Raw genomic sequence first — 17,286 nt, 5'->3', positions numbered from 1 at the left:
TTGGGATGTCAAGGTGGGCAGATTGCTTGAGCCCAGGAGTTTGAGATCAGCCTGAGCAACATAGCAAGACCCCATCTCTTAAAAAAAAAAAAAAAAAGAATTATCTTCTCTCTGAAGAGTTTCTAGAATTATTTCCTTTCCTAGTCCAATACATAAATGAGTCTTTTCTAGGGATTTGGAAATTTTAATAAATGTTTATGGCATCTACTGTCTGCCAAGAACAGTTCTAGGAACTGGAGATACACCAGTGAATAAGCTACAGTCTTTGCCTTCAAGGATCTCAGTCTGGAAGAGAAGACACATAAATACATAACTGCATTATAGAGTGATAGGCATAGCAGCAGAAAGTGTGATTATTGGGGGAGAATGTGAGTGAAACTTCCTAGAGGAGGAGAAATCAACGTTGGTTTTTAATTTTTTTAGACGAAGTCTCACTCTGTCATCAGGCTGGAGTGCAGGGACATGATCTTGGTTCACTGCAACCTCCACCTCCTGGGTTCAAACGATTTTCTTGCCTCAGCCTCCTGAGTAGCTGGGACTACAGGTGTGCACCACCATGCCCAGCTAATTTTTGTATTTTTGGTAGAGATGGGGTTTCATCATGTTGGCCAGGATGGTCTCAATCTCTTGACCTCGTGATCTGCCTGCCTCGGCCTCCCAAAGTGCTGGGATTACAGGTGTGAGTGCCCGGCCTCATGTTTGGTTTTAAACTCTAAATTAGTTTATCAAGCAGACAAGGTATGTGGGGTAGTGTAGCCATCCAAGATGGAAGGAACAATATGTGCAATGGTATGAAATGGCAAAACAGCAAGACTTAGGGAAATTATAGAAAATTTGTATTTGAATGTAAAATTTTAAAGATGATTAATGGGAGACGAGCTTAAAAGATCATTGAAGATCTTATTTATAATACATACCTCTCTTATAGCACTTTTCATCCTGTTATAACCATTGATATTCATCTCCATGTCACCACCAAATTGGCTTCTTCAGAATAGGCATTGACTCTTGTTCATTAATCTTTGCATACATAGCACCTAGCCAAGTGTCTAAGATGCAGTAGATGGAGTACTCAGTAAATGCTTGTGTTGTTAACATGGACCCTTTACCTCTTTTAAAAGATTATTTTAAATAAGACTATTGCTGTTTGGTACAAACTCATATCTGTATCTGTCTGTTCCGAGTTGGTCTAGATATTATCAGGTTCAAATTCTAAGTATGTGAAATAAAATTGACATAAAGTACAAATTAACTAGAGATTGTTAGTAAAACTTGATTTAAAATGTCCAGTGTGCAAACATTTTTTAAACACAATGTTATTAAATTGCTTCTCAGATATACGTAACTATTATTGAGAGACAGGACAATTAGTAGAATGGAACAGATATTTGTGGCAGGTTTGCTGGAGGTTCTATGTATATCTTTCCATTCACTTTCTTTTTTTTGAGATGGAGTTTCACTTTGTCACCCAGGCTGGAGTGCAGTGGCATGATCTTGATCTTGGCTCACTGCAATCTCTGGCACCCCGGTTCAAGCAATTACTACTGCCTCAGCCTCCTGAGTAACTGTGATTACAGGTGTGCACCACCACACCTGGCTACTTCTTGTATTTTTAGTAGCGACGGCGGGGGGTGGGGGGTGGGGGGTGGGGGGGGTGGGCGGGGCGGTTCACCATATTGGCCAGGCTGGCCTTGACCTCCTGACCTCAAGTGATTCACTCGCCTCGGCCTCCCAAAGTGCTGGGATTACAGGCGTGAGCCACTGCACCTGGCCTCCATTCACTCTTATGCTTTTGTCTTCCACAGCATTGGATACCAGATGGAAAGACTTAATGGCAGAAAGGGATAATTAGCAAGTCTTAAGAACTCTGCAGCTCAGTTTGGTAGGACAGGTAGTCTGTTGTTTCTCCAAAAGACTAATAGCCAGCTTTTCAGTCCTAGTGTATTCTTGCCTCCTGTTTCCAAAAAAAAGTATTTCAAGCCACTTTGGAAAGTAACACAAATGTGTTAGAAATGTTGTGAACATAAAGGAAGAAAAGAGGCACATAAACTCAAATTTATCGTAATAATACCTAGTGCTTCCTCAGATTTTTGTAATCTGAGAAAAATTGACTAATTACTGATGAAGAAATTGGAAAACAAAAGGAAAAACAAAGTCTTTCAAATAGATGCATTGCTTCGTGTTAAGTAGTTCTACCCATATTTTCAAGAAAAATATCACGTTGGCTTATTTGCCTTCTCTTAGTTTTTAAAAAATGCCTATGCTGAGGTATCTGCTAACCATTGTGGCTTCTCTCAACATCCTCTCCCTTCTTCCCTCTTCTCCTTCAGTATCTTTTTGCCACATACGTTGCTCCTTCTGCCACTCTTGACATTGGACTCCAACAGGAAAAGAAAAAAGAAATTTATATGAAAATACAGCCACCATTTGAAGACCTTTTTGACACAGCAGAGGAATATATCCTTCTCCTCCTTCTTGAACCATGGACAAAGATGGTAAAATCGGACCAAATTGCTTATAAAAAGGTACTGTGCCACTGATAAATTGAGTGTGAAACCATTCAGGTTTACTACAATACTCACACCTGTAATCCCAGCACTTTGGGAGGCGAAGGCGGGTGGATCACCTGAGGTCAGGAGTTCAAGACCAGCCTAGCCAACGTGGTGAAAACCTGTCTCTACTAAAAATACAAAAATTAGCTGGGTGTGGTGGCGGGTGCCTGTAATCCCAGCTACATGGGAGTCTGAGGCAGGAGAATTGCTTGAACCTGGGAGGCGGAGGATGCAGTGAGCCGAGATCACATCATTGCACTCTAGCCTGGACGCCAAGAGCAAAACTTGGTCTAAAAAAAATAAAAAAATAAAAAATAAAAATAAAAATAAAAATAAAAAACCGTTAGATTTACTGCCAACGATAAGCAGCATTGTTAACTCACAAGAGAAAAACTGGAAAAGGTCTCATGTGGCCCTAAGATTTAGAGCTAAGATTTGGGTAGCCTCAAAATTTGGGCAGGGAAAGTATTTACCCACTTGATTTTTTAATTTTTTTTATTTTTTTGAGATGGAGTCTCGCTCTGTTGCCCAGGCTGGAGTGCAGTGGCATCACTTGTTTTTTTGTTTGTTTGTTTGTTTTGTTTTTTGCCAGTTTTCTTATTGTTGCCTAATGAAAGACTTTATGTCATTTTTTGCTCTCCGTATAAGTATGTCAGAATAGAGAAATCTGAGTTTTGGTTTCCTGTGAATAAGTAAATATGCCTTTCTTGCTACTTTTCAGCAGTAGCCTTAATTTTGATGAACAGAAACACCCATTTCATTTTATGCTAGATGAGTTTCAGTTACTATCACATGCATGGAAAACATAAACGTTTCATATGTATTGTGGAAAGTAGATCCTCTGACTTTGGTACTTCTATTTTAAAGTACCCCCAGTGTTCATCAGGTCAGACTGCTTGACTGGATACAAGTTTCAACACGTCTTTTGTCATCCTGAAAGAGGTCGTTTTAAGCCTCAATGCTTGAGTATTTTCATTATTTTATTAATGGGTGGAGGCCATTTATTTAAATATTTATTTTGAATCACAAATTAAAACCATCTATCTATACTTTTTATATTAAGTTAATGCATGTACTATGTACCTGAGGTCATTTCAGGTGGAACTCTGCTGCCTTTGCATTGTTATTCTTTGTTCATATCTCCTCAACAACTTCTTAGATTGTCATACAAAATTAATACCAAAACACCTTGGATAGAGTTACCTTATTGGATCGTGACTGAAACAACTGTTATGGTTTACTAAGTTCAATGACCAAAATAATTAGATTTCTCTTTGTCCTGAAAAATTAGCATAGCATCCTTTGTATTACAAAAATGCATTTATTACAGTAGGAAAATTTGGATATTAGATGAAGTTTAAAAAAATTCTTTCCAGTCATTATTTTAAATATACTGTATGCCATAGAGGATGCAATGGTTTCAAAAAAAAAGGTTTGGAATTATAACTAACTTCCCTAAACCAAAAAGTTTCAGCATTAGTCATGATTCTTATAAAATGGATGAAAGAAATTGTACTGTTTTTAGTAGGAGGAAAAATAAATCTCTCTTAATTCTAGAAACTTCCTTCTAGAAGTATGAGGACTTATCTAAAAGCCCAGCTGACTGTATTCTGTAGACTCTTTCCCAGAAAGAATAACGCAGCAGACTACCAAAGCTAGCTATTAAATACAGAAAGTTCTCAGGCAGCTCTTCAGTCAAGCTGGTTTTCCCCTGCAGTAGAGAAATAGAAAATGATCTTGTTCTTCTGACTATATGAAACAGTACGTTACAAACTCTGAAGACAAGCTGTTATGAGGTTTTATTTGATGATTGATGGTCTCCCCTCTTACTACAGCTTTACTACTTAAAGCCTTTGCTCACATACTAATGACAACATGGAGTCTGGTCGTTTCTTGTTTCTGTGAATTATTTGGTTCCTAAAGCTAGTGGCATCTGCTGTCATGACTATTATCATGTTATATTGAATAAAAGTTGGAAATGTGACCAATATATTTGCATTATTTGTAAGTTTACATTCCTCCAGAAAGCAGGAATGATCTTTGGTGGCACTATATCATTACATAGAAATGTATGCATTTTGTATTGCATCCTTTTGAAGTGTGACCCTGCTGTAGCTAATCTTTTAAACTATGTTATCTTTCTGCTTTTGCTTTGAAAATAATTTGCTTTATTGCCAACTGTATTTGTTTTTCAGCCCACTGTTACTAGCAAATTGTACATTCTCTTGATGTCACAAGCTTTATTTATTTATTTTAGGTGGAGCTGGTGGAAGAAACTCGACAGTTAGACTCCACATACTTCAGAAAGCTACAGGCTTTGCATAAAGGGACACTTTCCAAGAAAGCTGGGGTAAGGCAACCTTCCACTTACAAAAACAAACTTTTTATCCTGGAGAGGGTTACCACTTTATGTATTGGGCAGGGGTAGACTGTAGAGTGAGGAGATCATGTATTATAGAGTAGGGGATAGGCAGTTTCATTTTTCTGCTGTTCCTTTGCCTAGCATGCTGCATTTGACAGGTGTTACCTCTTATTGACATATTTGACAAGGGAGCCAGAAAAACAAAGCAGATGAGGTATTTGACAGGGAACCAGGCCACTCGTTTGCCTTGGCTAAGACTAGACATTGGAGCCTTCAACTGTGTTATATTCCTTTGAATGTTATCAGTTATTTTCTATATGGCAGCTGCTCTTTCTATTTGTTGTCAGGTTACAAAGGAGTTAAATTAAGTTTTCTAAACAGAAAAGAAACTGTTGTGTGACAGCAATAGGGAAATCAATAAAGAAAAAATATGGGAAGGAATTTAGGAAGATGGTAAAAAGATCATAGGATTGACTAGGGTATTAAAGTGTTACTTTGATTCATAAAGTTGCATCTTTTGGATTGGCTAAGTAAACATAATAAATCCTTAAAGCCATAAAATTAAATTTATGCATCTACATAAAAATGACAGTTAATTGACCTGGAAAATGTTTAAGATATATTAAAATTTTTGTAACAGAAACACTGGTATGGTATGATCCTGTTTATGTAAAACTATATATGTGTTTCTGCATGTATCCATATGTATAAAAAGAAATATCTGAAAAGACACTCACCAAAATATTAAAGATAACTCTGAGTGGTAAGGTTTCAGGTGATTTTTTTAAAACTTTCTTCTTTGTGCCTATCTGAAATTTTTATTCTTATCCAGAAGTTATCTATTTGATACACTAATACTATCTTGCAAAGGATACATAAAAATCCATAAAGGTAGCATGATATAAAGTTGTATTGTAAACTCTATGAACTAAACTTTATAACACTATCCACACTCCTTCTACATAAGGAAAATTAATTTTTAAAACATTGGTAGCTTATCTCATGGATCCTTTATAAAAACAAATAGGGAGATGAATTAGTTATGTAAGGAATTGTATAAGGAAGGGCCTTTCAAAGAATAAGCCTCTTTTCCCCTTTGCCCTTTCGTTCTTATAAACTGTTCACGAAACATCAGATGTCATAAAATTATCTAAAAATTAACTTCTATATGGTGATTATATTTATATTTTAATATTATATTTGAAGGATGTATTATTAGATAAGTAACTTGTATTACTCTATAACTTTTAAATATTATGTTATAAAAGAATGTCTTATGTTTATGATCAACATTGTTAAGAAAAAGAACCAGGTCACAAAACTATAAATAGGTGCATAATCCTATCTTTATATTTTAAAACTACATCAGACATTGTAAATCTCTTCATGAATTCAATCTGCTGAACTATGCAACCATCATAGTATCTAATCTTCACTTTTAATTTTTAATTTTTATTTTTAATTTTTATTGTTATACTTTTCTTCATTTTTTATAAACTACATGTATATACATAAGTAAGACTGGAAGGCTGTATTAAAAAATGTTAATGGTGGTTATCTTTGAATGGTAGTATTATGTATGATTTTTATTTTCTTATTACAAAAGGCATGTTACTTCTGTACTTAGAAAAATATATTAAAGTTAATTTACAAGCAAGTGCTTTGTGTAGTAAATATTTACTAAATATTTATGAAAAGAAGGGAATGGAATGAAAATAAACAGAACAGAATTTGATACGTTAGAATCTGAACCAGACTCTTTATCCAGATTGTTAGAATCTGAACCAGATTCTTTACAAGATTCTAAAGTCTTTACCCACTTCTGCCATTGAATTGTTAAATGGCCTTGGCCGAATGATTGATTTTTCTTTCAGTTTCTCTACTTAAAATTGTAAACAATTTGTTGTGTTTAAGATTTTTTTTTCTGAAAAGTACTGTTTCACCAGGATACCACTTGTGAAATTGGAAGTGGCATTTTATCACTCTCTAATGTCTCTAAACGAACAGAATATTGGGATAATGTTCCTGCAGAATACAAACATTTTAAGTTTAGTGATCTGCTTAATAACAAACTGGAGTTTGAACATTTCCGTCAGTTTCTTGAGACTCATTCTTCAAGGTAAGGGACATAACCATATATTTCTCACTGAAAACATTTTTCTAAGCTACTAGTTTTGATTCAACATATTATAAAAGTGATTTGGTGCTATAACAGATTTTACCCATGTCAATAAAAACTGACAAACATGATCATCTGAAATCTGTATAGGTAACTTTTTAAAGATGGAGTACATTTTGATTGTAGCAACCTCCACATAGTTCTTTTAAGTGGTTACATAATGTTGCTACTTTTAGCATTGGCTAAGTTAAAATACCAATGTGCTTTATTTTTTCTCTTTTCTACTGTTTATTTGTTTTACATTTCTCTAGACTGGTATTTTAATTACTATTTCTGGAAAATGTCCTTTTTATATTTCATTGAGATATTGAAATTATAATATTTTATAATTTTTATTAACTGATATATAAATGAAACATTGTAGTTTTACCCAGAATCTTGGAACCTTATAACATATTTATCTAATATAAACTGAAGTATTGAATATATTTTTTTCTTTTTAATATTCTCCCTAGTTAACAGAAACTGATTAGATCTGAGAGCCAAATTTCACTGTATATGGTTTCCCTTCATTGTAATGAGGATTTTTCTATCTTTTTATTTTTCATCTGTTAATTTTTTAAATTTTTGTGGCTACGTAGTACGTGTATATATTTATGGGGTACATGAGATGTTCTGATACAGGCATGCAGTGTGAAATAAGCACATCATGGAGAATGGGGTGTCCATTCCCTCAAGCATTTATCCTTTGAGTTACAAACAATCTAGTTATACTTTAAGTTATTTTAAATTGTACAATTAAGTTATTATTGACTATAGTCATCCTATTGTGCTATCAAATAGTAGGTCTTATTCATTCTTTTTTTTTTTTCTTTTTTGAGACAGGGTCTAACTCTGTCACCAAGGCTGAAGTGGCATGATCCCAGCTCACTGCAGCCTCCGTCTCCCGGGTTCAAGTGTTTCGCATGCCTCAGCCTCTGCAGTAGCTGGGATTACAGGCATGTGCCACCACGTCCAGCTAATTTTTGTATTTTTAGTAGAGATGGGATTTTGCCATGTTGGTCAGGCTGGTCTCAAACTCCTGAATTAAAGTGATCTGCCTGCCACCCACCTTGGCCTCCAAAAGTGCTGGGATTACAGGCGTGAGCCACTGTGCCTGGCCCTTATTTATGCTTTCTATTTTTTGGTACCCATTAAGATGAGGATTATTCTAAATCTGACCTTTTGTCAAATGACATGACATATGTGGAAATTTTCTTATTTTTGAAATTGATGAAATTAATGAAAGAACTCTGAGATCCCACCAATGATGGTGATAGATTTTTTTTTTCTGATCCTAATATTCCTTTGTCATCATTCATATATTTAGCCAGGATTAGGAGTGTAATAGAGTCAAGCTAACTAGCCTAGAAAGGAATCAGAGATAGAATATTGGGTTCATTATTTCCATGATCTAATGCAACTAGTCAAGACAGCCACTTTCTAAGTTCTGTCAGAACAACAATCGGGTGTTTGCTGGAATTTAGAGAAATAAATATGAAGACCTATACATTGTTTTTGTTTTCATTTTAGCATGGATCTTATGTGCTGGACAGACATTGAGCAGCTCCGGAGAATAACTTACAGAGATCGAAATCAAAGGGAGGCAAAATCTATATACATTAAAAACAAATACCTTAATAAAAAATATTTCTTTGGACCCAACAGTCCAGCTTCTCTGTATCAGCAGAACCAGGTATCAACATGCAAACCTATTTTTTAAATTGATGTTTGAAAACCGGTATTTTATTTCTATTTTTGCCAACAACCTGAAAGTCTCTTATTTTATTTTCTTTTGCTTATGACTAATGTGTTAGAGACCTTTGATATTTATTTAGGTATTAATGCTCATAAATATACATTAAATGTCTTTAATACTCAAATATTATATAGTATAAAAATATGTTACTCTAAAAAATAGTTTATAGAATAAAATAACTTTTATTCACCTACTCATTGACTCATTCAACAAATTTGAGTGCCTTTACTATGCCAGACTCTTCTAGGTGCTCAAGATAAAGTGGTGAAGAAGATGGACAAGCTCCCTGCACCTGTCAACATGTAGGAAAACAGCTGTTATCAACCATTAAGCCAAATCTCTACCACTTTTCTGTTCTTCTCTGAACTGATATTATTCCAAATATAATCGATCTTTGAAAATCCTCTTTACTATGGAACCTTGAACAAATGTTATAAAAGAAAAAAAAAGAAAATCCTCCTTACAATTGTATTTTTCCCAGAAACTATTTTTATTGACCAGGACAGTTTGAGCATTTTGTTGGACCAAAGTCCTATGGCCTTAATCACAATTTATTAATAACTAAATAACTACAGTGTCATTAGATTGACAGCAACAGTATAAGATTGGGCTGGGTGCAGTGGCTTACGCCTGTAATCCCAGCACTTTGGGAGGCCAAGACAGGTAGATTGTTTGAGGTCAGGAGTTCGAGACCAGCCTGACCAACATGGTGAAACCCTGTCTCTACCAAAAATACAAAACTTAGCCAGGTGTGGTGGCACACACCTGTAATTCCAGCTACTCAGGAGGCTAAGACAGGAGAATCCCTTAAACCTAGGAGGCAGAGGTTGCAGTGAGTGGAGATTGTGCCCCTGCACTCCAGACTGGACAACAGAGTGAGTGAGACTGTGTCTCAAAATATATGTATATATATAATTGGGATTCAGCAGTAGGTTTGTGTTTATGTAACACTGCTCATGAAATATGACTCAATTTTTATACTTTTGAAATATAAACAATTATTATAATTTAGTTTGAAGTTTGTTAGTATTACATTCATGCCTAAAGATGTAATGTATAGCTTATGAATTTTTTATTTGGTAGTTTATAAGAATGCATATTCTAATGGTATATATTACTAAAATAAAAATTTCAGATTAATGCTAAATTCAGTAAATTAAAGAAAAACTCAGAGTTTCACTAGTAAGATATACCAAATTTAAAAGCTAGATCTTTGGAGTACAGGAGAAATTAGCAGAAGTCTTTGGGAGTGAGAAGGAGCAGGAATTCTAGGATTAAGCAACTTTGACAAAAATGCTTTGTCCTTAGTTCCTTGAGATACAAATCTGGGACACATTAGCAAAAGTGGTTGGGTGTCTCAATAAGCACAAGTATGAAATAAACACATGGAAAGCATTTGTTTTCTACTTGGCTTGTGCTCCATTGCGTGAGGTTTCATGGTATCTCATGCTACTGTGTGAATCCTCCATAGTACACACAACATGCTGAGAATCCAAGTCAGTGAAAGTCACCCACTGCTATCATAGCAAATGGATGTGTTTACTACAGAGGAGTTTTCCCAATGATCCTTCTTTGTCTTTGTCATTACTTTTAAAATGTATTTTGTACTTAAGGATGTCTGCATCACATTGTTTACAAAGATCGTGCTAGTCCAGATTTCAGTTGTGCAGCCAATTTGCTCTTTAATTAGCAAGGTAGTCTTTTTTTTCCTTTTCTTTTTTGTTTTTATGCAGAAACAATATTAGTGTTGATATTATTTAGTTGATATTATTGAAGGAGGACTAAGAAGAGGATTTCCTTTTTGTTTTTATATAAAACAATAGTATTAGTAGGGTATTATATTAATATTATTGCTCAAAGGAGAACTAAGAAGAGGGCAGTTGTTCCACTGAGCCATCCAGAAATTTTGAGTGGTATGTACACAGAAACAGGGAGAAACCAGAATGAGTTACGGCAGGAAAAAGCCATTAGTAGCTTGTTGAAGCCAATAGTTAAGCAGAAGGAAAATTTAGATCACAAAGAAATTGTGTTTTACAAATGGTACTTATTGTCTATAAAACATGACCTTTTTCTTCTTCCTGTTGCCTCTGTTTTCTGCTTAGAGGTTGCTGGAAAAGCCCTACATTGCTATCACTACAGCTGCACTGTTCTAGGTGCATAGTGCACTACAGCTGCCATCATCCTATCTCCAACCCAATATTTGTTGGTAATATACATATTTATAATATCTGAGTCAAGATTGTCTTTTAACTAACACATTTTCCTTATCCACAGAAGAAAATTCTTAAATGGATCAATTTGACTAGAATCACAGATTCATAGGATATTAGAAAACTAATAGACTAATGTCCTCATTTTTCAGTTGGAGATACTGAGTCCATGGAGAGAAAAAAATGCCATTGCTGTGGTCACACAGGATAAAAATCTCACTTCTGTGTTCTTTTTGATATATCATAAGTAAGCACAAATCATACATCTAAAACAACCACCACATACACCGCAATTGTCTGTCTGATTTTAGGGGAATTACTGCTCAGTATAGCCAGGAGATGTTATACCAAAAATGAAAATTGGCACTCCTCAGGATGCAGCAAATGGTTTTGTAGTGAATGAATGAATTAATGATTATTAGTGTTTCTTTTAAAAAGCACAATAGTTTCTGTTTCCATTTTAATTTTCTTAGGTAATGCATTTAAGTGGTGGCTGGGGGAAGATTCTTCATGAGCAGCTTGATGCACCTGTTCTAGTTGAAATCCAGAAGCATGTCCAAAATAGGCTAGAAAATGTATGGCTGCCATTGTTTCTTGCAAGTGAACAGTTTGCAGCACGTCAAAAGATAAAGGTATATAAATTAGTATAATCTTTTGAAAGCAGTTGTCAGTACCTCTCAAAACTTCAAATGTGCATACCTGGTGACCCAGCCATTGTATTTTTTTTTTTTTTTAAGGAATGGGTTCTCTCTGTCACCCAGTCTGAAGTGCAGCAGTGTGATCCTAGCTCACTGCAGCCTTGAACTCCTGTGCTCAAGCAATACTCCCACCTCAGTCTTCCAAGTAGCTGAGACTACAGGCATGCATTACCATGCCTAGCTAATTAAAAAACATTTTTTTTTTTTTGAAGAGATGGAGTCTTTCTATGTGCCAGGCTGGTCTCAAACTCCTAGGCTCGAGCAGTCCTCCTGCCTTGGCCTCCCAAAGTGCTGGGATTACAGGTGTGAGATGCTATGCCAGGCCTTAGTCATTGTACTTCTGTTGAGAGTGGTTTGAAGTATGGAGTCAGCCACGTGTGGTGGCATGCACCTGTAGTCCCAGCTACTTGGAAGACTGAAGCAGGAGGATTGCTTGAGTCTAGGAGATCAAGGCTACAGTGAGCTATGATCACATCAGTGCACTCTAGCCTGGGTGACAGAATGAAACCCTGTCTCTAAAATAATGATAATGATAATAATAATAATAATAATAATAATAATAATAATAATAAATTTTTAAAAAGAAGCATGGAGTCAAACTTCCCAAGTTTTTGGTTTTTTGTTTGAGAGCCGGGGGTCACCCTGTTGTCTCAGTGTCCAAACTAGAGTGCAGTGGCTATTCACAGGCACAATCGTGGTGTACTACAGCTTTGAACCACTGGGGCTCAATCAGTCTTCCTGCCTCAGCCTCTGAATTGCTGGGACTGTAGGCAAGTGCCACGGTGCCCAGCTCTGACTGCCAAGTTTTAATCTCAACACTGCCACATATTAGTTGTACCACCTTTAACTTTCATAAATTGTTTCCTTATTTGAAAAATCGAGTTGGTCATAGTAATTACTTAGTAAGGTTGTTCTGAAAAATGAAGTGAAATTAACATGTGCTTAGTGTCTGTCTTAGAATGGTGCCTGGCACATGGCAAACACTCAACTCTTATCTATTAATATAGTTGTTATTTTTAATATTATTAAGTCCTCACACAAATGGACAAGGTTATACAAGGATATTCATTGCAGTATCAAATGGGGGAAGAATTAGATGAGTTATGATAATTCTGTACTATGGAAAAATATGCAGATTTCCTTACAAAATGAAATATGAGATTTCCACATGTACTATATGAAAGATGTCATTTATTGAACAAAACAAGGAGGATGCAGAACAATATATAGAAGATAATCCCATTACATTTACTTACATCTCTGTCTATGCATCTCCATCCATCTGTTTATGCTTATGATAGAAAAATATCTATGCCTCCTGGGAATGGGTTTGGGGAGTGCAGATTTTTACTTTTTATTTTGTAAAGTGGGTTTGTCTTTGCTTTGTCTTATTTTTATTTTATGAGAAGTATTTCTTTGATAATTTAAAATGTCATTAGCATACCTTGTTTTTAGGTTTCAGGCAAACCTGATCTTTATAAAAATAACACAGAGGTCAGAAAACACGTAATTTTGGACTTTAGTATGCAAAGCCACGTGCCATTAATACTAATCAGGAAGAACCTGAAAAGCTTCCTTCTATATTCAGTTTCTCAAACACTTTGTGGCCTACTTATTTGGAAATACCCTTAGTCATTTGAGCTGAGCAACTTATGGAAAACACAGTACAGTTGGGAAGACAGAATATATAGTATGAAGAGGAAGGATTGACTTCAGGCAAAATGTTTCTGGAAATAAGCTTTGGGAAAACTCAAATCTCCTCATTCTCTTTCTTCAGGTTAACTCCAATTCTCTATCCAAAACCAAGTAAAAGGACATCTGGCTTGCTAATATTATTTACCGCATTTCCTCATTATGTTTATCGCTGTAATTTTATTGTAATGCATAGTAATTTCTTGACTTAGCATTCTTTGGGTGGCCAGAAAAATAAACTGATTTTGGCAACCTTGAACCAAAGACAAAAAGGAGGGGTGACGATTTATTCTAAAATGGTGCTGGGACATCTCACACACTTAAGAGTTGACGCCCAAGCTTTAGAAAAGATGTAGGCCAGAACAGCCATGGGAACCCAGCAATAATTCTCAGCTCTTTCCACCTGGCTCTGTCTATCAAAAAGACTTAGCCCCAGTGATTCTAGTCCTTATCTCTCTAGATCCGCTTCTGGGTCTGTCTGCTATGGACAGGGAGATAGAGTCAACAGCACAGATTTGTTATGAGTGGTTTCCAAGAAAGGGGAAATAATATGAATAGACAATAACCCCAAGAAATATCTACTATATTTCTGTGTCGAGTAACTTTTAGTACTCTTTTAAAATTAGTTGTGAAAGTATATGGCTAGAAAATAGCTAAAAAGTCTGAGAAGTTATAACTGTCTTTCCAGCTTCAGTTCCCATGTGAGCTCAAGTGAAACTATCATCATTTGGGGCAATAACAATTGGCTGTTATTATCTCTGTTTTACAGATGAGAATACAGTGCTCAGAAAAATTTGGTATCTGACCACAGGGCTTCCATTTTTAAGTTTTATCCTCTTTCTCCTAAACTTCACTATCTCTTATCCAAGTTAACCTTTATCTCATTTTTTAAGCTACTTAATTAGTAAATTATTTCAAACCTTTAGTCTGAATAACTGGGATAAAATAATTGGTTTTGCTTTCAGGTACAGATGGAAGACATAGCAGAAGAGCTCTTACTACAGAAGCCTGAAAAGAAAATCGGGGTCTGGAAGGCAAGTAATGTTTCTTATATTTTTCCTCTTGTAAGTTTTGCTCTGTCAAAGTATTGTTTTTCTTTCCCCTTCTTGTTCAAAAATTCTCACTGAAGACACACTGTTTCCTAAACTGACAACTGAGCACTGATACTGTTTTTAATAGGTGAATGGAATTTGGAGGAAAATGTGACTCTATCAGAACTCTGTTCTTTTTGTTAATATATACTTTAAGTTCTAGGGTACATGTGCACAATGTGCAGGTTTGTTGTACCATGTTGGTTTGCTGCACCCATCAACTCATCATTTACATTAGTTATTTCTCCTAATGCTGCTCCTCCCCCAGCCTCCCACTCCCCAACAGGCCCCAGTGTGTGATGTTCCCCTCTCTGTGTCAAAGTGATTGCATTGTTCAATTCCTACCTATGAGTGAGAACATGCAGTGTTTGGTTTTCTGTCCTTGTGATAGTTTGTTGAGAATGATGGTTTCCAGCTTCATTTGTGTCCCTGCAAAGGACATGAACTTATCCTTTTTTAATGGCTGCATAGTATTCCATGGTGTATATGTGCCACATTTTCTTAATCCAGTCTATCATTGATGAACATTTGGGTTGGTTCCAAGTCTTTGCTATTGTGCAGGGTGCCACAATAAACATACATGTGCATGTGTCTTTATAGCAGCATGATTTATAATCCTTTGGGTATATACCCAGTAATGGGATGGCTGGGTCAAATGGTATTTCTAGTTCTAGATCCTTGAGGAATCACCACACTGTCTTCCACAGTGGTCTGGCCAATTTACACTCTCACCAACAGTGTAAAAGTGTTCCTGTTTCTCCACATCCTCTCTAGCATCTGTTGTTTCCTGACTTTGTAATGATTGCCGTTCTAACTGGTGTGAGATAGTATCTCATTATGGTTTTGATTTGCATTTCTCTGATGATCAGTGATGATGAGCATTTTTTTCATGTGTCTGTTGCCTGCATAAATGTCTTCTTTTGAAAAGTGTCTATTCATATCCTTTGCCCACTTTTTGATTTTTTTTTTCTCGTAAATTTGTTTGAGCTCTTCGTAGATTCTGGATATTAGCCCTTTGTCAGATGGGCAGATTGCAAAAATTTTCTCCCATTCTGTAGGTTACCTATTCACTCTGATGGTAGTTTCTTTTGCTATGCAGAAGCTCTTTAGTTTAATTAGATCCCATTTGTCTATTTTGACTTTCATTACCATTGCTTTTGGTGTTTTAGTCATCAAGTCCTTGCCCATGCCTATGTCCTGAATGGTATTGCATATGTTTTCTTCTAGCATTTATATGGTTTTAGATCTAACATTTAAGTCTTGAATCCATCTTGAAATAATTTTTGTATAAGGTATAAGGAAGGGATTCAGTTTCAGCTTTTTACTTATGGCTAGCCAGTTTTCCCAGCACCATTTATTAAATAGGGAATCCTTTCCTCATTTCTTGTTTTTGTCAGGTTTGTCAAAGATCAGATGATTGTAGATGTGTGTGTTATTTCTGAGGCCTCTGTTCTGTTCCATTGGTCTATATATCTTTTTTGGTACCAGTACCATGCTGTTTTGGTTACTGTAGCCTTGTAGTATAGTTTGAAGTCAGGTAGTGTGATGCCTCCAACTTTGTTCTTTTGGCTTAGGATTGTCTTGGCAATGTGGGCTCTTTTTTGGTTCCATATGAAGTTTAAAGTAGTTTTTTTCTAATTCTGTGAAGAAAGTCATTGGTAGCTTGATGGGGATGGCATTGAATCTACAGATTACTTTGCGCAGTATGGCCATTTTCACGATATTGATTCTTCCTATCCATGAGCATGGTATGTTCTTCCATTTGTTTGTGTCCTCTTTTATTTCATTTAGCAGTGGTTTCTAGTTCTGCTTTAAGAGGTCCTTCAGATCTCTTGTAAGTTGGATTCCTAGGTATTTTATTCTCTGTGTAGCGATTGTGAATGGAAATTCACTCATGATTTGGTACTCTGTCTGTTAATATTGTATAGGAATACTTGTGATTTTTGCACATTGATTTTGTATCCTTAGACTTTGCTGAAGTTGCTTATCAGCTTAAGGAGATTTTGGGCTGAGACGAAGGGGTTTTCTAAATACACAATCAAATGTGCTGGTTTTCAAAGGGAATGCTTCCAGTTTTTGCCCATTCAGTATGATATTAGCTGTGGGTTTGTCATAAATAGCTCTTATTATTTTGAGATACATTACATCAATACCTAGTTTACTAAGAGTTTTTAGCATGAAAGGCTGTTGGATTTTGTTGAAGGCCTTTTCTGCATCTATTGAGATAATCATCTGTTTTTTGTCATTGGTTCTGTTTATGTGATGGATTATGTTTATTGATTTGCATATGTTGAACCAGTCTTGCATCCCATGTATGAAGCAGACTTGTTCGTGGTGGATAAGTTTTGATGTGCCACTGAATTTGATTTGCCAGTAATTTATTGAGGATTTTCGCATTGATGTTCATCAGGGATATTGGTCTAAAATTCTCTTTTTTTGTTGTGTTTCTGCCAGGCTTTGGTATCAGGATGATGTTGGCCTCATAAAATGGGTTAGGGAGGATTCCCTCTTTTTCTGTTGATTGCAATAGTTTCAGAAGGAATGGTACAACTCCTCTTTGTACCTCTGGTAGAATTCGGCTGTGAATCCGTCTGGTCCTGGACTTTTTTTGGTTGGTAAGCTATTAATTATTGCCTCAATTTCAGAGCCTGTTATTGGTCTGTTCAGGGATTTAACTTCTTCCTGGTTTAGTCTTGAGAGAGTGTATGTGTCCAGGAATTTATCCATTTCTTCTAGATTTCCTAGTTCATTTGCATAGAGGTGT

General features: G+C 35.8%; 1 protein-coding gene and 1 non-coding gene across 4 annotated transcripts in view; one reads left to right on the top strand and one right to left on the bottom strand.

The window, feature by feature from the left end:
- The window catches only part of RGS22 (regulator of G protein signaling 22), a 152,880-nt gene that overhangs the window by 104,560 nt on the left and 31,034 nt on the right, over positions 1-17,286 (top strand). For all 3 annotated transcript variants that reach the window (XM_025393995.1, XM_025393994.1, XM_025393993.1), the window contains 6 exons: positions 2,331-2,525; positions 4,810-4,902; positions 6,861-7,033; positions 8,606-8,768; positions 11,515-11,673; positions 14,397-14,465. In XM_025393995.1, coding sequence (XP_025249780.1) covers positions 2,331-2,525; positions 4,810-4,902; positions 6,861-7,033; positions 8,606-8,768; positions 11,515-11,673; positions 14,397-14,465 — 852 coding nt within the window. The remainder of the gene's footprint in view (positions 1-2,330; positions 2,526-4,809; positions 4,903-6,860; positions 7,034-8,605; positions 8,769-11,514; positions 11,674-14,396; positions 14,466-17,286) is intronic.
- Positions 6,273-6,339, bottom strand: LOC112630881. Its single transcript, XR_003121008.1, has one exon. It is a non-coding gene; the product is annotated as a small nucleolar RNA SNORD77 (small nucleolar RNA).

This window comes from Theropithecus gelada, chromosome 8, assembly GCF_003255815.1.
Source record: "Theropithecus gelada isolate Dixy chromosome 8, Tgel_1.0, whole genome shotgun sequence".
Classification (NCBI taxonomy): domain Eukaryota; kingdom Metazoa; phylum Chordata; class Mammalia; order Primates; family Cercopithecidae; genus Theropithecus; species Theropithecus gelada.
This window is presented reverse-complemented; position numbering and strand designations above follow the sequence as displayed.